Consider the following 22,112-nt stretch of genomic DNA (forward strand, 5'->3'; position numbering starts at 1 on the left):
CACATTAAATGCTTTAAAATAGAAATAGAATACTCTGCATTTTCCCCCTCAATTAATGCCCCAATGTATAGATTGTATTTGTTGAAGACGAAGTGCGTTAAAAGAGATATCGCTGTACTACAACTCGATATGATGGTGAGCATTGGTCCCGTTACAATCGTAAGATTCAATGTTGAAACCGCCATTTGAAAAATTTATAGAATAAGCTATGATAACAACAATCAAATTATTTTTAAAACTGCAAGATTAGTCTTGAACATTGATCGAATTCAACGATTTAATAATATTTCAAAAAATTTCTCGGTAATATTACTAATTAAATTGTAAAATGGTAGTTTTGGTACCGCATGAAATATTACATTATTTTAAACATGTATAAAATGATTGCAGTACAAATGGTCTGCCAGATAATACGTTGTTGTCTGAGAGGAGCTGTTGCTGCTACAGCGTGCAAGCGGTTGCAGTGGTTGGTTCTGCAGCAAGTTCTGTTGGAAGTGATCTGCAAGACAAGAGGTCTCAATTACAACTTATTTGCGAAAAATGCTGTAACCAATTAACTGCAAAATAAAAACTGGTTAGCAAGTTATCTGTACAAGGTAATGCCAAATGTTGGTGAAGTTTATTCGGGAGTAAATGGATGCTAATAAAAAATGCCCGTTCAAACTCGAATTTCACATGGCAGATTGAACTCACATTTGATTCTCGTTTCAAATAATGAAAACAATATACTAAGTCTTATAAATTTAATTCATGCATGGCAATTTTGAAGATTATTACAATTTTCGAACCAATCCTTTCCTATTCTCCTACTAGGAATGAAATTTCAGGTCCAGGTAATATCCCGACACGATAAGTCAAATAATATACTATAACAATATCCCGGCACGGCAATAATACAAATAATATCCCGATACGGCCCAACAACCCCTGTATATTTGTAGCATCAGGCTTACAACGCACACACACAAACAAACTTAGGGAAAATATACAATATATTAATAGGGAATTATATAAGAAGCTCACCTCGAGTTTAGTTTTGTCTCCCATCATGATGAAGAAATCTTCGCACTCTGTAGCACAGCCGCGCTCGATGCTGAATTGGTGATGAGTTCGGTTCTGTGTCGCTCCATTCTCCACATACCATACTTGCACAGCCTTGAAATTAATAACATCATATAATATTATAACATTAATATATTATATCATCATGAGTTCGAAAATTAACTTGTAAAGTGGACTTATAAAATAATTGTATTTCTAATAAGGCTAATTTTGAAAGCCTATCAGAATCATATGTTCGGATAGGCCTTCAAAAACTTAGGGATCAAATATCGTATAAATAAATTAAATATCGTCGTCTAATTTTCAAAACAATTTCAATTCCACAGGAACAATAGGCCAAATATTCGCACGTCTCACCATGCAGAATCGTTCGCCTGACGCGCATTCTTGACTGAGTTCTTCCCAGTCGAAATCGTCGTCTGTTTCGTTGGTGAGGTGAAGGTTGTAGCAATGGTTCAGGTTGGTGGTTGATGAGCAAGTGATGCATCGCAACGTCTGGCGGTTGGTGGAACCTTCCACGTACAAACTTGTTCTTGTTTCTGCTAAACTGTAGTTGGTACCCTGCAAAAAACGGCAAAATGTTATCTCTTCATATCTTACTTTTACTCATATTTATACGAATAATATATTCTATAAAAGAGTATTAATACTCAAGTCTATCTCCGAGTCTAGCTTCTTCTTTTACTGTTTCATTCAAATAATAGCTTTGAGGGATATTTCAGAATTAGAGCCATCTGAAGTGTCAAAGAATCAAATACAGATGATGAATGAGCAAGCATCTAAAAAATATTTAGAGTAAACTGATATTTCGATAATTTTCAAAACAAATAAAAACATTTAAGTTCTATCCTGGTAAGGGCGCAAGAAAAAATTACAATTAACAATGTTAAAAAGTTGATACCTTAATTAATGTTAATTGGACACATTTCTAAAAAATCAATTTCACCTGTGATTTGTTAATTGTAAAATTTGGATCGTCAGGCAAACTTCTGTTCCGTGGCGCCTCTTCATCACCTTCCCTCAGATCCTCCGAGGGGACGTCAGATGAGGGAGGATCAAACTCGAGGGAATACGCCAGGCTGTCGTTAGAGTCTCGACTCCACATCTCCAACTTTTGGCCAAGTGAGTCAATTACAGATCATTAATGTGCAAGTATGCCAACAATGTTTCAAGTTGAGCTGATATTGCAACGATTCATTAAACAAATAAACACTTCTGGGTTTTAACCTGAAGGGGGTGAAAAATTATCTAATTTTAAATATATATAATACATTGATTTAACAATATTTTACTTTGAAATTTACCTGTGATTTGTCGATGGGGAAATATGGACGTTTTGGATCGCCAGGCAAACTTCTGTTCCGTGGCGCCTCTTGATCGCCTGCCTTCAGATCCTCCAAGGGGACGACGTCAGATGAAGGTGGATCGAACTCCACGGAGTGCGCCAGGCTGTCGTTAGAGCCTGGACTTAGACTCAACATTTCAGGCTTTTCCAGGAAGACTCCAGGATATCCTGCGAGACGCGGTGCTCCAATCAAGCGCCTTCTGGATATTTTGACGTCCTTGTCTGCAGACTTTTCATAAGGTCGACGACTTTTAGCTAAATTTTTAACGAGTGAATCAGATTCTGATCTTTCCACTAGTCCTATGTTGTTACTAGAATCCTTAATATCAACTCTAGTGCTACCAGCAACAAAAATTCCAAACCTATCACTACTGGAGTGCCTTTGCAGGCTCGTAAGGCTCTCGTGACGCTCTTTGTATCTTTTCCTTCTCAATTTAGACTTGCGTTCGATGCATTGCCCGTCAAGATCACTTGATCGAACGCCACGATTGAAGCGTGAAGATTTCTTAGAAGAAGGGTATCTTGCTAAGCTTTGTAACGTGGATCCCGCTTTTCGACCGCTGTGTAATATTTTTAAATTTATTGGAACATGTGTTGAATCATGAGGACTAACTGCCATCTTTAACGATGATGCTAAGTATTGTTTGGAATTATTAAATAAGTCGGTTTTTATAGAGGAGATTTCGTTCCAATCATAAGCTAAATTGTCAAGTTGTTTGTACCGGACATTTTTTCTTCGATCACTCAATATTTGGTCTTGAATGGAGCCCTTTCTCTGAGTTCGGCCTTGTTCTGAAAATGAATCTCGAAAATTACTTGAATTCGTATTGATTGATCGACGCGTTACGTCAAAAAATTGCTCACGTTTGTTATTTTGTGAATATTTACTGGATTCTGTATCTCCCCTTGAGCTCAGTCCTATCAGAATATTAAACTCAACAACATCGTTGTTTGAATTATTGCTTGTGTTTTGCTGATCAATAGTTTCTTTGATAAAATATGATGGACTGCAGTTGTTATCGTTTGCTCGTAAATTCTCATTTAAAGCTTCTTTAATCATCTGTTGGTCACCACTGTATGGTATGTGTTCATTGTCAGATCCATTCTCATTTTCATCAAATTCTTCATTGTAGACGAGGGAGCTGAGCAGCAGTAATTCCCTGTTCTTCTTCGCTTCTTCTCCATGACCTGCAAAGTGCAAAGTAATTACTATTTAATCGTCATGCTTTACATCAATAAGTCCATGTTTCCTGTGGTTTTTCTATTGGTTACACTTCATTCAGTTTCTAATAGTTATACTTCAGTTTTCATTTTGATAATATCAACTTGCAAGTTAGAGTTTCCTTCTGCAGAGCTACAAATACTGAAACGATGTACCTACTGCAATACTGAATATACTAGTAGTAAGTTGCAAGATAGCTAATATCAAAATTTAAAAATAAATACCAATGTGTATATATTAAAAATATAATTGAAATAAATAAGCACTTATCAAATTATTCAACTGCCACATTTATCTGAGGTCATTTCTGCTATAAAAGCAAACAATGAAAAGGAAGTGACAGCAGTCAATAACATTCTAATTACAAATTATATTTTCTTGTTTATTCAGATCCAAGCTACCCAGTATATATACATGAGTGACATAGCAGCCTTACCGTTATTAGTGAAGAGAAAAATGGTTGCTAATAAAAACTGAAGTATTCTGAGCATTTTAGGTCATACTGAGCAAGCCGGTTCTGGCCGGATCTTGTCGTAGTGCATTTCTTAATGTAAAAAATATACTATTCGAAATTCGTTGGGGAAGGGAAAGGGATCTGAAAAAAAATCACCATTATTGGTGGTTTACGATTATTGCTATGCAGTAAAAAAATTTTTAGCCTGTCGCCAAGGTATACTTTTTCGTGTACAAAATAAAGAATATATAAAAGAACACAATAAAGAAATTCTGAAGTCCTCAGGATCTTCACACACTCGCAAATTTATAACACTGAGCAATAATAACTGTTTCGACTCGAGATCAACGCAGTCTTATTTAAATTCCAAGTCCACACGATCTGCTGGTTCATGACAATTCCTCTTTTGTTTATACTAGATAGCGAAATTTGTCACGGGTTGTGTAAACAATGATAAGACATTTCTATTCTGCACTCGTACCGGATATAATGTGTAATTATTTACCAAAATATTAAGCTTATAAAGCTTACTGCGATATTTTACTGGAAAAAAACGTTTTATATTTACTGACATTTGCGTCAATTGCTAAATTTACAGCAACAATAAGCTGCATCAAGCTCGGCGCCCCTCTGGCAACAACTGTGCTGCAGCAGACTTATTCTGCTCAGTCCTGTATTGATCGAGAAATTTGTGGAAGAAAAGTGGACGGTTGACAAATACAAAAAAAAAAAAAAAAACATCGTTTCAGAAAAAAACTGACCATTATTCAACTAAGCAAATCAAATATTGGTTGCAATACCCAGGGACTTTCCAAGCGTCAACATTTACCGACTGATGCCACCTAATCGCTATATCAGATGCAAGAGATTAAAATTTGCATATACCATGGCTCACAGACCGAGATTTCACAGAGATTATTGACAATTTAACAAAACGAGGGCAAATTTTTATAGCTACTGAACAACCTAAAGTAGATTCTCGCATTCCAGGCTTACCTCGACGGGCTGTAAAAGTTGAGAGATGGTACTGCACAAAAGCGACTGGCCTAACTATTCATGAAACCCCTCCCTACTTCCATCTCGCTCTTGTATACAACTTGTGCAGGAAATTCAACTAAAAAAAAACACACACACACCGGAATAATAAAAGGCAGTTGTCATCGATGGAACATCATTTATTCAAAAATAATAGTTCCCGTTCGTTTGTAATCGAGTTACATAGTAACTCCGTCATTAACCGTTCAATAAACAAAAAATTTTACCCGTGACGAGATAGGACGATTTTTAGCCAGCAGTTACGCTGAAATATAAGAGTAGACAGCCGAAAGTTTATATGAAAGTATTTCATCTCAAATTTATCCAAAAATAAATTTAACAACATCGAGAAAGCAATAGTTTCTTCGTACTTCTGATTGACACCGTGGAAATGTGTAACAAGATCATTTAGCTAAAGCACCGAGGACTATACTAGAGGTCTAAATAAAACAAAAAAATTCTAGGAATAATCCATTCCTAAGGCTAGAACAGAACAACTAGCTCACGACGGTTTTAGATTTCTTCGACGTAGAAGGATGGAATGAAAAGAAGTATGATGATACCAAAAAAAATATGCACAATGGATGACAGATGATATGAAGGTGATGAGCCCATGAGATGATCAAGAAACGATGAGAAGTGATGCGAGGAATGAAGCTAGCCCCGATTTGGGTGGAAGAAATCAGTCGATGAAGAACAGGTCAGTTGCAGTGTTGCTAACAAGAGTGGTTAACGCAGTTAACTCTACTAGTGCTACTCACACAAACTAACCTAACAGTACAGCAGAGAAAGAACGAGACACTGAAACGGTAGCCACTTATTCGGATTAGTTAATTCCATGAATGAAGATGGATTAATTAGGCAGAAGCTTCTTCAGCTGCTACGGCTTCAGCTTCTTCTGCAACCTTCTTGGCTGGCGATGCTTCTTCACTCACTTTCGCCTTCTTCGCAGGAGAGCTCTCAACTGACTCCTCAGCGGGGCGTTTTTCTGTAGAAAAACCAATAAATTTTAGTAACAGTCATGGTTTTAACAAAAAATTTAAAACAATTTTTGTGGATAGTTAAAATATATCATTTATTTTTTTTACGGGTGCTCAACGAATGAAATCATTTGTTAAGTCAACGGGGAGTTATAAACTTCATAAAATAAAAGGTATAATAAATAGCAATGCAACCAACTAGTTGAGCACAATTTTATACTAACGCGATAAGCTACAAATCGAGATTATTTAACCCTCCAGTAGTCCACTTCCGGTATATGCCCTATGCCCTCTGTGCATAGGGTAGGAAATTGGGTCATTTTACCCGAAGATTACAGGAAAGTTAAGGAAGATAACACAACATAAATTAGTAATCAATTTGAGCACTCCTCAGTTGTGATGTATTGGTATAGGAGATACGAGTAATAGCACACGAAATTATCGAAAATAGGATTCACGATAATTCCTAGAAAAGCCTGTTCTTTCGAAATGTGCTTCATAAGGACAATTTAATACAAGCAAATTCATAAAGCAACTCTCAAACATTTTTCTTTCAAAATGCAAACTCGTAAATAACACAAAAACATTACTATCAATATCACTCACCAGCCTCGGTGTCGGCCTCAGCAGAATGACCATTGACATCATCCTCGGAATGTCCGTTGGTTTCAGCAGCCTCTCCGCCGTTAGACTCTTCTTTGCTGTCAGATTCCTCATTGCTGTTGGAGTTTTCAGTGCCGTTGGATTCTTCAGCAGCCTCCTTGACAGGCGATGCCTTGGTGGGAGAGTCCTTAGCGGCCGACTCCTTCACAGGAGACTCGGCAGCGGCGACCTCTTCAACGACGGGGGCAGCACTGTCAACAAAGAAAGGAAGGCGTCACTACTTTGATTGGTGCAGTCACAAGACACAAACCAAGTTTATCGATTTGAGGGACTTTTATTCAGAATGAAAATAATTTACAATGATTTCAAAAAAGTTCAATTCGATATAATCATTGGTATTGAGAACTGAAAAAAGGGTGAATGATAATTATTTGATTAATATACACGTACGTGAAAATACTTCGGTATATATCAACTTCTTAATTGTGAGATCTTGCAGACATATTAGCCGTTTGCCGCTGGTTCACTCAAGTAGCTAGCTATCTGATACATTCCAGCGACAAAGACGAATTGCACATAATAGAATTGAATACATAGTCAACAATTAGCCTGAAAAGTGGACCAAACTAAACAAATTGTACTTGTCGGCATTCGAATTCATACATTCAGACAAATTACTCTCAATCTATAATGTACATTTCTGTGCTTTCAAACCGTACCTAAAACCCTTGATCAAGCAATTCAATTCATGTCGCACTCTTTCCCACAAACGCCCTACCGAGAAATGAAAACATGAAAAGAAATGGGATGGCAAATAATAATTCACAAAGCTAAAATATGGCCTGTGAGAGGTTGTGACCATATAAGTTGATGAAAATCATAGGTTTCATAGCCCACGCCCCCAGTTTCAGCTAGAAAAACTGACGGTAGTTAGAAAATCATGCACTTCACTAACAATTAAATAGCGCTCACAATCTGATATTTATTTCCCCTCTTGAATTATGTTTTCTTACATGTATAGTTTGCCCTTTAATTAATTTTGGATACTTCAGTAATACAAGCCGTGGTCATTAGCGACGCAGAAGCTCAACTTTCAAAGTTTATGTTAACCAAGATCAGTTGACCACCGTCAAATACAGGACACGATGAACAATTTTTTTAGACCTCTACCCGATAGAAGTAATGTATAGCAAAATATATTTAATAGTATTGTAAAAAAATTCTCTAGCATCAAACTCGGCATAACTCCAGTTAGTCCAGTAACCACTACCATTGATCCTAATCAAATGAGTCAATACAGCACAATAGCGACTACAGCTTTAGTGACGCTGAATGACACAATATTGACCACCGTCCCCCATCCTACAGGTGCTGCTCTATGTTAGTCGTCTAACACAACAAATGCCGCAACGGTATTATTCGCAACCTCGACCAACATGAGCTACCTTCGTTTACTTGGAACTTTTATACTATGCACTATTAAGTATTGACTTGCGTGAAACTTTACTTTGAATATTGAAATAGATTCTAATACGATTAAATTTTTTATATCCGACGCATAATAAGTCGACGCTCAATTAATTTAAGCAGTTAATCTATAATCAAGAAATATAAGGGTAAGACCGAGAAAAGGTCAGTTCTTTATTCCTGGTAAGGAAAACGCAAGTGATGGAGGGGCGGGTGAGGGGTGACGAGTAATCGACTACCTGCGCGGGAGAGCGGGAGGCATGGGTGATATGGGGGTAAGGGGTCAGAGGGGGTAAGCGGATGCCGGGCAGAACTCGTGCATCTGGCACCAAGCAATCAAACCACTTACCTAGGTAATTCAATAACTCAACAATTTCAGAATTTGCACAATGCATTAAGCTCACGAATAAACCGTGAAGCATAAAAATGTACATGCGAGAAAAACTTGCTTTGAAAACGGATATAAGAAACTATTTGCAATAGGTATACTCCTGATTCCTGATATAAGACAACGTGGTACAAGAAACGTTAGGTATCTCTGATGTAACTGTTATGATCACAATTTTAGTGATCAATAGCTAATGGCACATATTTTTCTCGCACACAAAATATACCGCTCATACTTAACAAAGAATTCCATTCTATCCAAATGAACACGATTCTTGCACATGCACTCGGGAGTTCTAGAAGATTCCTGCCGCCACCGGCCAGCGCGTCACGCTGCATCATAAACTGAGTCATTGCAGACATTTCAACATTATTCATAACGATCAACTCTCGCATAATAGATACGGATCAACATTATACTTACACTTCAGCAACGCTATCAGCCATTATGGATATTTGTTTTGAGATCAACACTGAATAATTGAATATTATCACTCAGAGAGTCGCGGCAGCTAACCTCACACGAACACAATTCTCACGTAAAGAGACGGAGGCGGTTCGTACAGCCGCCCACAGGACTAAAATGTCCCTGAAATATATTTAGATACCCTAGACATTTTATCTCATGTCTGTTAAATGTTTATATATTCATCTATACATATTGTAATTTATACATGATGCCCTGCTACTGAAATCATTCCATATATGAATTAGACTCAACTATTCAGGCATGTCTCACAGAAAACAAAAAATAAATTGGTGTCATCTTGATGTTTTTATCGATATCTCTTGAATTGAAAAACTATAATCACAAGTTATTGTATTTCATCAACTCAGCACCGAAAAAAACTTTACATAATGGACTCTCCAGAAAGGTCAAAACGGACAAATGCAACATTTCTTTTGCAACTTACCCTGAATCCAAGCAATTTCCCGTTGTACATGCTTTTGGAGTGATGTGTCGGGTTCCCGCGCGTGGTAGCGTTCGCGCTGACAAAAGCGCATCGTCGTCATGGCAACTCAATTAAACTCCTCCTCCTGAAAACGCATGCCAAGTTGTTAGTCAAATGAAGAAATAATTCTCAATTTGAAATAATGAAAGGTGAAGTAGCTACATTTTCCAATAAAATATTATTATTCTCGAATTAATCGTGTTAATTGTGACTCATTTGATAGTAAGTTAACAGTTAGGCGTTCACAAAAAATGACGTGGCAACAAGAACGTCATTGCCCGCGCGAAAAGATTTCCAAGCGAGCGAGGGAGAGAGTTGGCGGCTGCAGTGGCGCTGTTCAGGGAGCTCTTATTCTAATGCTAAGAGAATGGAACTAGACGCTATCGATTTTCTGCCGTTTACTTTAGACTCTCAACGTGAATGAAATTAACTGTTTCATAAGGGACTTATACTCAGAGTGAGAACTAGAACATGTGATAAGCAACCTGTTGCATAGAATTAGGTATGGAATCTTGATGCCGGCATCCCGACTTGAACTAAACTTATCAAAGTTTTTTTCAAACTGCAAAGAAAAATCTATAAAGCTTCGAATAAAACAATATAATGGTCGATATATCATATGAATACTTCAATCTATCATTGCTGAATTGAACTGGATGCATTTTCCCAGAGACTGCAAATGAAACATTTATTTAAATTTGGATCTCATGTTTAAACAATTACGGCCACTTGCACAACTAATTGAAGTTGTCTAGCAAATTATAAATTTTCAATTTTTTATAATTTCACAGTCTGTGTGAAATGTGAAACCTTGTATTCCTCAAAATACAAGTGCATTTTTATGGTATTTGTTAATTCTCTCAGTCGAGCAGTATCTGGCATTACAATTTGTTGGGGGTTGGGGGAAATGAGGAAGGAAGCGTTGTAGACAAAACAGGTTCCGCGCTCGTCTTTCAGCATTATTCATTCCGTTAACGTCCTCGTTCCGTAGATGAATATGAAACTTCATATAGCTGCAAGTGATTTTATTATCCGGGTTAATCACGGATAAGAATATGCTGAGATAGAGCATGCTGGCACTTAACAATATGTTACTTGAACGGGCTTTAAAACGATTCTGCAAACGTTGAACGTTGTCAGGATATAGCCTATAGGGCAGCCTCTGCCAAAAGTTCTCGTCAAACCAACTAGTTGTCCAATGCGGGAAATTTGTTTTTTATCAATTAACGTTCGACTAATGTTTCTCACTGTTATAAAGGTCGAAAAAGAATCAATTCCGGGAAAGAGTCCAGCTTACGCACTTAAAACAAAACCGTGGTTAAACAGAAATAAAACGATATTTCAAAGACCTTAGACTGGGTGCAAAAAGAATTTAGAATGGACAACGTGATCAAATTAACTAATCCTTGCACGAACAAAACGGTCTGTAAACAAAAAAAAAACACTGTAGTTCCTTGTAAGTTTGAAAATAATTGTTGCCCTCTGCTCTTAGAATGAATATTTAATTCTTATCTCTAATTGCACGAAGTACGGTAACTTATCGCGTCGGGATATTTCCTGGACCTGAAATGTTATTCTTGCTAGAAGAATAATGGACATAGCAACACAATAAGAATTGGGCTGGATACAAAAATTCACAGTTAATTTTTTTCCATTCCTGTATATGAATTCAATATCGCTAAGAAATTAAAAAGTTTTCCTCATTTTTCATTGTGATTCAATTTTGTAGTAGTTCCTGATCCATGATACTTGTGAAATGAGAATTGAACATGCCTCTCTTTACATAGCAAATATTTTTTTTAATTGCTTCTCGGAACGACGGGAACTTCAACTCAACTAAGCATACGAAGTCTAAGCATTTACGCAAACGTAGTTCCTCAAAGTAGATAGCTGAAAGCCACTAGTAATGAAAATTGAAACTATAATACTGCAGTATTCCACCTAATCTCTTAAAACTGACTTCCGTTCACCTGCCGCGCATGAGGCATCAACACTGACGAATTTGACACCCGGGTATCGACCTGGAACTTCGACGACTCTTGCTAAACACCTGCCTGTTATCGCGTTCGGTTTTCCCTCTTCTCGGTTCTAATGTATGAATGATAATATTGCAATTTCTTAACCATTGATGAAGTACATGCTGTCTAAGTTTTGATGAGTTGATCGAACGGGAGAAATATAATGCGCCCAAAAAAAATCAAATTTAAGAGAATTTATTAAACAAATTTATGCCGTTTACATACATGAGCGCTGTGGACCTTCAAGGTTGCATCACGAGTATTTTCGTAGCAATAAAAACATGATTATGTTCATGTACTGGAACAATAATTCATTTAATGATTTAGCTGTGGTGGGATAACAGTCTCGACGCCAAGCGTAGCACTAGGAAAAGTTCTGCAGCTGGAGTTCACTGACCGACACCGTTCTTCTCCCTCGGCAAGCGACACGCCCGAGCTAAACATGGATCGGTCTTTGATCAGTTGTTGCAAGTACACGATTAGCAGCAATTCTTAACTTAAAAGTGGCGGTATGTGCACGCCTAAAATAATTTTTTGCCTTTATACTAATTGCCTTTAACTCTCATTGTCTGACCTTTAGTTACATACATGAGTTACACCGGTAACGACTGGTAACCATTTCCGTATAGTCATGGACAGGGTTAATGTACGCATGATTCTACTGATGAATGTAATTCGGTTGACACATCTAATATTTAGAATTCATCTCTATTCGAAGCGAAAATATGTCCCTCATGATAAATTCAAGCACATATTTTAACGTTCAAAAACTCGTTTCCAGCAAAATCCAGCGTTTCCATCAAAATCCATCGCCAAAACCTTGGAACTAGTAGTACTCTGTATTCTGTAAAATATTTTTCTGTCAATAGACCATTATTTATTTCTTCATTTGTACCTCCAAAGGTCAAATATAACATCAAATGTTAGATAATCGTTGGTGTGTGGGATCTTGCTAGTAAAATATGACGGCGGGATATAGAATCGGTTATGAATCTATTCTACATACAGTAGGTCCCGAAGGCGAAAGTAAGCCAGCAACTCAGTTCTTCGAAGAATACCGAAGTCAGCGAACCTTAAGTATCTGACTTAATTTAATGGCTAGTAGGTTCAGAGGCAAATTTTCATTTTAGTTTCATCGTTGGTAATACATAGAACGGACATTCTACAATAGGTTCCGGTTTTTGCTGCACCCTGGGCTCATGTATTCCATTCAGGTGATTCAGCCATCTCGCTGTATGGCAGTTGAGCTTCCGTTACGCGAGGCTCCTCCTATGGCGTCCGAAGCTCGGAATGAGTATACCACTCATCAGAACGATAAGGTTGATCAAATAGAATGCAGGAATAAATAGCCAAGTTGACTAAGTGAAAACGAATTATTTTGAAATATCGTACTTCAAATTAGAAGCGAGAGCTATTTAGAACACGACCTGGATGAAAAGTACGCTCGAAAATTAAATAATTAAAGTTTTGGTTCATTTGAATTTCAAAGTCTGATAACGTCGTACACTTGATTTCGGTAATTATTTTTTTCCGAATTAACGCGCTTATAAGCTTTATTCTGCTCAGAAGTGAAGCTTGAATATGCTTTCTCAAAACGAATCTATATGAATAATTTTCTGACTGTCCAACAGGAAAATTTTGCAAAAAATAACAAACATAGTTCTTTTAACAATGCGTGTCGTTCTGAATTAGAATTCTTGATTAGTTCCAATGCCGAATTGAGTATTGAATGAATACGAAAATTTGCACAGGATCAGGAATTAATTACTAATGATTTACAGATTCAGTATTGTGTCGAGATCAGCAATGAACTACCATATGTATAAGGTAACTCAATTCTGTATTCGGCATCTTCATACCGTTTTTGGATCAGTTCAATACATTAAGCTCGATTTTCTGGCAATTAGTGATCTTAGTGTAGGAGAGGCAATCGAGGGTGATCAAATCCGCGTTTTTAGAAGCCGGGTGTTAATATTGTCTTTAAAATACGTAAAAATATATCAAGAGTACATACACCGGAAAAATTCGATGCTGTAGCTAATTAGTCGTAAATTTTGTAGAGAATTTCACGTCTCGGACAAAATTTCACGTCTCGGACAAAAACGCGGCCTCTCTCACGGCCGGTCTCGCGGCCGGACTGCAAATTCAGTGAGCGTGGAATATCTCGCGAAATACTGAACGTAGCTCGATGAAACTTGGTACACATAATCATTAGAGCCTAACGGTGATGTTTAGCTCGTAACAATTTTTCGAATTTCGCCTTCATTCCTGAGTTATATGAATATACGGGGTGAAAATTGCAGTGAGCGTGACATTTCTTCTAAAGTACTGTACAGATTTGAATTAAATTTTGAATATAAATTTCTCAATACCCGACGGTGATGAACTTTAGAAGAAATGTCACGCTCACTGCAATTTTCACCACGTATATTCATATAACTCAGGAATGAAGGCGAATTTTGAAAAATTGTCACGAGCTAAACATCACCGTTAGGCTCTAATGATTATGTGTACCAAGTTTCATCAAGCTACGTTCTGTATTTTGCGAGATATTCCACGCTCACTGAATTTGGAATCACGGCCGCGAGACCGGCCGTGAGAGAGGCCGCGTTTTTGTCCGAGACGTGAGAATTTCAGCGCAAGCGAAGGCTTTGATCAGCTTAGTAAAAATATGGAATCAGGTCTACTCACTCCCGAGAAAGATCGCTGTATAGAAAAAAGAAAAAAATTGTTCTCTATTGTGCGAGACTATGCGTGACTGAGGATTGCAGTTATACTTCTTGGTGGTTGTAATAGAACTCAGGCAATACCCTTTTTTCAGCAACACGTGGCGAGGCTGCAGTTCAATGGCGCCTAGCATTTTCCCGCCAAGTTTTAAGTGGGAAAACAACTTTACCTCCCAGTTTAGCATGCCTGCATATCGGATCACTATTTGCATCTACTTGAAGAAGAGGTAAATTTTTATGCAGGATATCTAGTAAAACAAAGGTTTGTGAATCGTATATAAATATCCAGGTAATAATACAGATTGTGATTCATAGTCAACTACGTATACAGTGCTGCGTTTGAGTTCTCACCTTCAGAGGGCTTAGTTAGAAATTGTGCATTGCATATAATTCATTGGTATTAGACTGACAAAAATAATCCATAATTATGTTGCCCAGGCATTCAATGCCCTAAATTTCTATCATCCAGTGACGCAGTAGAGTTCCATTTGGTAAACGTCACTAATTAAATTAGTGAGACAGCTTATTTAGTGACGTTATTACCAAAGAACGTCACTAAATAAGACACTAATATTAATTAGTGCCTTATTATATATTATTAATTATAATATATATTAATAATATATATTATATAGTAATATATATAATAATTATACCTATAATATATAATTTCGGGATCTAATATAATATATTATTAATAAATTATATTAGTGCCCGAATCAGGCACTAATATTAATTAGTGACAGCTAATAGCGTCACTAATTAAAATTAGTGAGACGGCTTATTTCGAGCAATTTTTTGTTCACTACCCTAGTTGTAGGTGTTCATGTACGTTACTGAATCTAAATTTCACTACCCTGTAGGTGTTCATGTACTTTACTGAATCTAAATTTTATCATAAAAATAAAATTAAATTCCAACCTTTTTCTAATTTTGATTAAGAATTTATCTCAATTTTTAATATCGCACATTATTGTTGTGACCATATTTTCATGCATCAATATTTGTACCAAGCAAAAGAATGTATATAAAAAATATGGCTAAATCCAACGGTTCCTCGCAGTACCAATAAACGGTGGTGATAAATGTAGCAGCCTCAGTAAGTGTCTGGACACCACCAACTATCTAGTTTGTTGTGTAAAATGTTAAAGCTCGTAGAAGCTTCTGGCAATGGTTTTGAAATTAGCGCTAACCATTCATACCATTGCCAGACGACATAATTTTTCACATTCGCAAGTGACCTGGATCGTTTAGTTACAATTTACATCATAGTATAGACTTCGCATGCGTCGGTGTAGAAAATTCATTCCTGCATGTTCTGCAATCTGCACATCGAAAAAAAATGAGCCTCAAGGCTAAATTTTACGTGAAAATGTATATATTTTCCTTTCTTTCCAACCGAGAACACAGACTTTTCCGTCATCTGTCTTTAAACTTCACATGATTAGGTTTCAATAGTGCGTCTTAAAAGAGAACGATTTCAAGGCAAGCATATCTTGTAGTTGTGCATGATTAGCACACAGCAGACTTACATAATAAGTCCATTTTACCGGCGTGTTTCGATTAGGCTAAGGAACATGTAATTTGTTTTACAAGAGTTTGTGTTATTTGTACAGCTTTCATTCAGTTATCGACGTCTAACTTCGTCAGCTGGAGACGTGATTGCGAAAGATCGGGGAGAAGTTCACGCTACCTCGGCATACTAACCTATTTACGCGTATCATTTCAGAAGGCAAAGCGTTCTGAGCAAACATGTGACATATTTTTATCATCTATATTTATGATCGAGAAGTAAGCATCATTTAGAACCGTCGTCTGCTGTCACGTTTTCATGACGAAAGGGGAAGACAATGCTTATGTAACTAGAGTCAAACAATGGCCGATTGACTCTCTAATCAAGAGAAATAGTATCACGAGAAGAATCCTCATTATTGATTATAATTACTATCACGAATAATAAAGATATTTACAATCTTTAAATAAATTTAAGGACAAGATCAATTTATGACCTTATATATTGTGAAAACTTAATTTAAGTCAATTAGACATTAAGTCTATTACTTAATGAATCTTCTAATAAAACTAAATCAAATTTCTTAGAATAGGGTTTTAGAATAACGTAATACTAATAATATGAATGATATTCCTTCGATAAATCCTTCAACGCAAATGAGATTTCTTCAAATTAACTTTATATTATTGTTTGTTGTTTTAATGAATGGCACAATGAATGTAACATGAAGATTGACACTCTGTAAACTATCTCACAGACTGATTGGCCGAAAGGGCAGAATATTGCCCTTTTAAAAAACTGCGCTATTAACCTATGGAATGCCAACTTTCGATTTGTAATTTTGCAGCTGTGAATTAAGTTTCTTAACCCTACGCACAGCTTTATGGCGAGGGAGCGCTTGCGTCATGCTTGTTAACCGCGCCTTGGTAGCCTCGGTAAGTCGGTAAGTACACTCGCTGCTTTGCTTCTTTCTGGTGCATGTTGCAGTAAAATACGTAGAGCTTAGGAAAAATTTCAACGTTCAGCATAACCTGTGATGCAACGAAGCAGTTCTAACTAATTCATGCTACGCGCTAATTCATTGAAATTACTTCAGCCAATATCCGCTTTTGGCGTGCACGAACAAATTCGTGCTACATCTCAGCCGATATTAAACTTTGCATTGAAAATTTTTCGTACGGTATTTGCTTCTATGGTAAATAGTAATGAAAAGACGCTATTTTAATAAATTAATGCTATAAGCTGATTGTTTCGGCATTTCGCCTAGCAATATTTGTGGGATCATTAGTCTACGTAGTTATTATGGCTCATTTAATGGGATCAGCTCGAATGCAGCGCGGTTGGCATCTTGCCGAAAATGTAGTTTACCATCTGGGAAGATTCTCGTTTCCTTCAAGCAGATGGTTTGTTGGTTGCTGGTTCTATTTTTAAAAAGTGATGACACCTGTTAATTTTTTATATCCTGTGATCAATAAAACAAGAAAAAGTGAAGGAGGAAATCCCGAGAACGGGTCCACGTCACGTTTTTTTTTACGTGGTGAAATATATTTTTCATCAATATTTTTTTAACAATTGTGCTAAAACTGATAATGACATCTCTGCATATGAATTATAAAAAAATAGCCTTAAATGCGAGTTGTGCTGGTGAGTTACCAGTCAAGTCGTCGATATCTAGCTTGGCCGTGCCATTCCTGACCCTTAGCGCTTATTAAAGCAAAATTATATTAATTGTCTGCGCAACCACAACCGCATCGGACACACCACTTGAACTTTTGATCAAGATATCGATATGTCTTTGAAAACACGAAATTTTTGTCCTGACGTTTAAGTGTTTATGGACTATGGAGTAATGAAAGAAATTTGGAGTGCAACCCAGAACTTGTTTCGAAGCAAATTCAGTTATTAAGATCTACAAACTTTTTTCAGCAACGTGTTTATGATTAAAAATATTTGAATTTTTAAAAGGATCTCGAATAATATTAAAGTTGAACACCAGCACTAGGTTACGGCACTTTTATACACAAAATATTTTAAAGTAAACCACATGTTGCAAACTCTGCTGAAAACTCAGTAAAGTTAAATAATTTCATCGCCACGGACGGCCTCATTGGAAGCTTGTTTTTTTAAGGGCCTTGTAAATATTCTGTGCATTCAAATTTAATTTACAGCTTTAGGAAATCTGAAAAAAATATAACTCAGATGAATATGACGTTCGATGAAAACAGAATGAGAATGTTGCTTCTTTAAATGATGAACTGACTCCTGGCTAGAATTCAAAAGTATATTGAAAACGTTAGACAAATAAAATGTTACTGAACTATTGAGAACTGCATTAAATCGTTACGTGTAAATGTATTTAGGAAGCAAAATATGTTCTACGGTAACTGACCGCATGCGTAGCTAGCCCACACTAGCCCACATCTGCCATAGCAGACGACAAACAACTTGCTACGATTACTATTAGTAATTAATAATTATGTAATGCGAGTAACTTCCATGATGGTAACATGTTGGCGTGATTTTCCGAAGGCGAATTTTCGAATCATGCCGTGTTCCTGAGCACGTTCTTTACGCGCTATAAATTGAGCAAAAATTATGAAAATGTAGCTACAAATGCAAATGTGCTGCACCGGCCGCATCTTTTCTAGTATGGATATTTTCTAATGCACATCTGGAAATCATGCGATAACATCATTACACAAAAAAATCTATATTTATATCATATTCCAAATTACTGTAATGGCATACCTCAATTAAAAATTCAAATTGACGGCATTCCACTAGTTTTCATTAGTAGCATGTTTGCTAAGTTTTCAGTATGAGTTGCGATCATTTGATTTTGGTTGAAGCCAAATTGTGGGCACTCTTTTTCTGATGTTGGCACGACAGATGTTACTTTTATGAAGCATACCGAGCATCGGAGCACTTTTGCAAGTGTCAGCAATCAACTGCACTGCTTTAGCGAGAAACTATTTTTGAACACCGGTTTTACAATTATTTTTATAAATATCTTGTAAACACTTGTATAATTGGCTTCATATGTGATTTATTTCGAACACCTAGGTAACTATTAAATGGAAGAAGAAAAAAAAGCGTATCGACGTTTTTATTATTACTTTATTATTTCATTCTGAACATCTGTATGCTGAATTTTCTCTCTTGTCCATTCTATCTCAAAGCATTTGTAAAACTCGGCTCAATTTTTCACATTTTGATTGCTTGTATAAATAAAAAGACAATTAAAAAACTTATTTTAAATGCAAGTACGACGGACGGTAATGCTTGGTTGCCCTGGAAATTGAAAGTTCTCAATTTGGTAGATCCGTTTTCTGCTGTTGGTAACCGTCTGAATAAGGATCGATGAATATTGTTTCACGCAGTGGACAAAAAATGTAAGATATCGAAGAAAAGTGAATTTATCGAGGAATTATCGATTTGATAGACACCAAAGCTGCCGACACACTGCGTATACCGACCTCCCTCATAGATGGGGGTGCAGTGAGGGTAAATAAATAGGGAGCGTGGAGACAAGGAGGAGGTGAGGGAATTTTGGGGGATAGTTGGGAGCGGGAGTAGCTGGGGTCAGGCGCCTGGGTCTGGGGTGGTAGTGGGGGTGTGGCGTAGACGGAGTCACCTCAGGGGGGTGAGAAAGAAGTAGACAAAGAAACGATTGTAGTAGTTTTACAAATTTACGGTTTATTCTGGTACTACGACGTTGGTATTCAGGTGTTTAGCGGCATCTCGAAACTCGACGTACAAAATAAGTTTACCCACAGAATTGTTAATACACGTTAACAGGAGTTAAAATTATTTGCTTGAACATATAAGGTAGAGCGCAACTAAACCAATTGTCATAACATATATTATAAAGAAAGAAAAATGGCCCAAATCGTCTTCACATTAAATGTACCTTGTTAAATTTAGTATATTTTTTCTCGAGATCCGGTAGGTTGGCGAACGTTGTGACCTTGAACTGTATGTTGCACTGCATTACATATTCTACTTCAACCGGAAGATACTCTTAAAGATGGGCAAAAAAATTCTTTAGTAGCACCACAATTATCATGTAAATATCCGTGACAATTTTTTACGAACTTTTGTTCAGGATAATTTATTGGAACAGGGAAATATATGATTTTTGATAAAAAAAAGTTCTTTAAAAATGCCTAGAACGTTTATAAGTAGCCCGGGCAAGGCTTCATCTCTGATAATGATATAAATTAACAACATTTAATACATATTGTTAACTTTCATAAAGAAAAAAAAAACATAACTCAAGTATTATAAGTGGTATCATAATTATTAAAAGCCCAATTTGAAATACAATAATTGATCATTAACGCAAGTCGATAGCTGATGTTCACAAAAGCCTTTTTGTGTGCTGTGCAATCGGTATGCATCTGTAGCCAGTGTAGCGGAAGCAGGCTGCACCACGTGTTTTCGAGCTGAAGAACCTGATTTGAAAACACGTGGATGAAAAACAGGATGTCATGAACGTTTTAGAAGATAAGCTCATTGTTAGCGATAGTAAAATTCAGTACTATAAACAAAATTTATACAGTTAATATCTAGTGTGGGAACTTATAACGAGCCCAAATTCCAATAACAGCAAAATGACAAAATCAGTGGCAATAACACACGGTCTAGTCTCTTTTTATGTACAAACGATGCATGAAACGCTGCTTTGAATATATTTGATCACACAAAGTTGAATTATCTCTCATTTTCAGCCACTAAAAAAAATAGCAAACGTGTACAAGATGAAAACCAATAAATAATGGTTTGAGGGGGTGCATCATTAATAGAAATAATTTACGTTCTAATTTGTTTGCTGTTTTATTTGATCTATAAACGGTCACAGTATCTGTACATTCTCTATACTCCAGTTTTTTTTACGGTTGGGGTTAAGACTTGTGGCGACAAATGCGTCCACCAGCCTGTTCTCTGTCAGAACTATACTCCAGTGTCCAGTCAAATGATTGCACTTGTTTATTTCATCTAGATAGGTATCTTGTTTATTCCATCTAGTAACTGTAATTTTTCGTCGTCCCTTCAGCAAGTTGCATCGGTAACGCCATGGTTAAAAACTTAAATTATATACTAGTTCAACCTGTTTTGTTCGTCTCTTTTATAAACGATCTACCAGAAGTAGTGTCAAGCGTATGCTCCATGTATGCCGATGACACTAAAGTTTATAATACAGTTAAGGATGCGTCAAATAAAATGCAACTGCAAAATGATCTTGATAGTTTAGTTGATTGGGCTGATACGTGGCAGCTGCGTTTTAATGCTGACAAGTGTAAAGTACTTCACCTCGGCAAGAACAATGAACAGCAAGCTTACAGCATGAGAAAACACGGTTGCAACGAGAGGGTTATGATTGAGAAGTCTTGCGTGGAAAAAGATCTTGGAGTTTGTGTCGACAAGGAGCTAAAATTTTATAGGCATATTGAAACGCCAGTTAATACATCCAATAAACTGCTTGGGCTGATCAGACGCTCCTACGAGTACCTAAGGGGTTCGCATACATTTGCGCCAACTCGAAGAGCAATTGAGACGCGGAAGGAGTCGGGATCTAGAAGTGTTCCAAGAGCATCTGAAGGAATAGCGTGAAGCCACAAGCCACTCTCTCTCCTCGCCGCCGCAAGTAGACCGTCCTCGAATTATTCTGTTGGTACGTTTGTTGTACTCTGATCGAGCAGATTCCGAAGCAACAGCAGCAATGAATGTCTATCCATAGCAGCATCTGCTATATTTTCCTCAAAATCGATTTTTTCAGCACCTCGCTTATCTGGATACACGATCAAAAACTACACTTCGTCAAGCTTTCGTACCCGCGTAACGATTTTGATACATTACTCTTTGAGAAGCGACTTTCGTCAGCGGTGTATTTGTCAATCTTTTTTTCAATTCTCAATCACTATTTCAACTAATTTCATCGCTTCAAGAAATTATTCAAACGACCAGACAGTAATAAACACTACCAAATTATCTATGTGGAGTTATCAAGTAGATACGAACTAGAACCAACTGCAGACATGTTATTGCAGCTATACAACGATAATTTAAAGAAACTCGCACGATCTGGCAGGACGTACGTTTGGGAAAACGCGCATAGTTTACGTCGGTCATCCTCGTATCTCAAGGCTGCCCAATTTTGAGCTTTCTGACGCTGTTAAAGTATAAATATCAACTGAAGAAGCTAAAAATAAAAGCATAAAAATGCTAACGCCAAAGTGTGCGAAAAATGCTATCAACGAGAATTTCATGATAATTTCTCGAACGCTAATAACAACAGAGAGCAATTGCCTTATGAAATAAAATTAGATGACGACATTTTCAAGAAT

General features: G+C 36.9%; 2 protein-coding genes across 2 annotated transcripts; both read right to left on the minus strand.

The window, feature by feature from the left end:
• Positions 1-321: 321 nt before the first annotated feature.
• Positions 322-4,226, minus strand: LOC108677024. The gene is made up of 6 exons (XM_018165173.2): positions 4,066-4,226; positions 2,367-3,595; positions 2,009-2,173; positions 1,420-1,623; positions 1,024-1,155; positions 322-499 (listed from the first exon to the last, which is right to left on the minus strand). The coding sequence occupies exons 1-6, from the start codon at positions 4,118-4,120 to the stop codon at positions 356-358; spliced, it is 1,929 nt and encodes a 642-aa protein (XP_018020662.1). The 5' UTR covers positions 4,121-4,226; the 3' UTR covers positions 322-355.
• Positions 4,227-5,240: 1,014 nt separating this feature from the next.
• On the minus strand, positions 5,241-9,116 carry LOC108677022 (high mobility group protein I). Its single transcript, XM_018165171.2, has 3 exons — positions 8,980-9,116; positions 6,705-6,952; positions 5,241-6,106 (listed from the first exon to the last, which is right to left on the minus strand). The coding sequence occupies exons 1-3, from the start codon at positions 9,000-9,002 to the stop codon at positions 5,976-5,978; spliced, it is 402 nt and encodes a 133-aa protein (XP_018020660.1). The 5' UTR covers positions 9,003-9,116; the 3' UTR covers positions 5,241-5,975.
• Between the last annotated feature and the right edge of the window lie 12,996 nt (positions 9,117-22,112).

Source organism: Hyalella azteca, unplaced genomic scaffold (genome assembly GCF_000764305.2).
Source record: "Hyalella azteca isolate HAZT.00-mixed unplaced genomic scaffold, Hazt_2.0.2 contig3946, whole genome shotgun sequence".
NCBI lineage: Eukaryota > Metazoa > Arthropoda > Malacostraca > Amphipoda > Hyalellidae > Hyalella > Hyalella azteca.

What these genes read in the sequence shown, in the direction of transcription:
- LOC108677024 (XM_018165173.2), bottom strand. Translation starts at nt 4,120, where the DNA reads ATGCTCAGAATACTTCAGTTTTTATTAGCAACCATTTTTCTCTTCACT. An exon ending in TTACAATTAACAAATCACAG is followed by an intron (nt 1,624 to 2,008) that starts GTGAAATTGATT and finishes CGTTTTTTGCAG; the next exon opens with GGTACCAACTACAGTTTAGC. An exon ending in GAGACAAAACTAAACTCGAG is followed by an intron (nt 500 to 1,023) that starts GTGAGCTTCTTA and finishes CTTGTCTTGCAG; the next exon opens with ATCACTTCCAACAGAACTTG.
- LOC108677022 (XM_018165171.2), bottom strand. Translation starts at nt 9,002, where the DNA reads ATGGCTGATAGCGTTGCTGAAGT. An exon ending in GCTGATAGCGTTGCTGAAGT is followed by an intron (nt 6,953 to 8,979) that starts GTAAGTATAATG and finishes CTTTGTTGACAG; the next exon opens with TGCTGCCCCCGTCGTTGAAG. An exon ending in TGAGGCCGACACCGAGGCTG is followed by an intron (nt 6,107 to 6,704) that starts GTGAGTGATATT and finishes GTTTTTCTACAG; the next exon opens with AAAAACGCCCCGCTGAGGAG.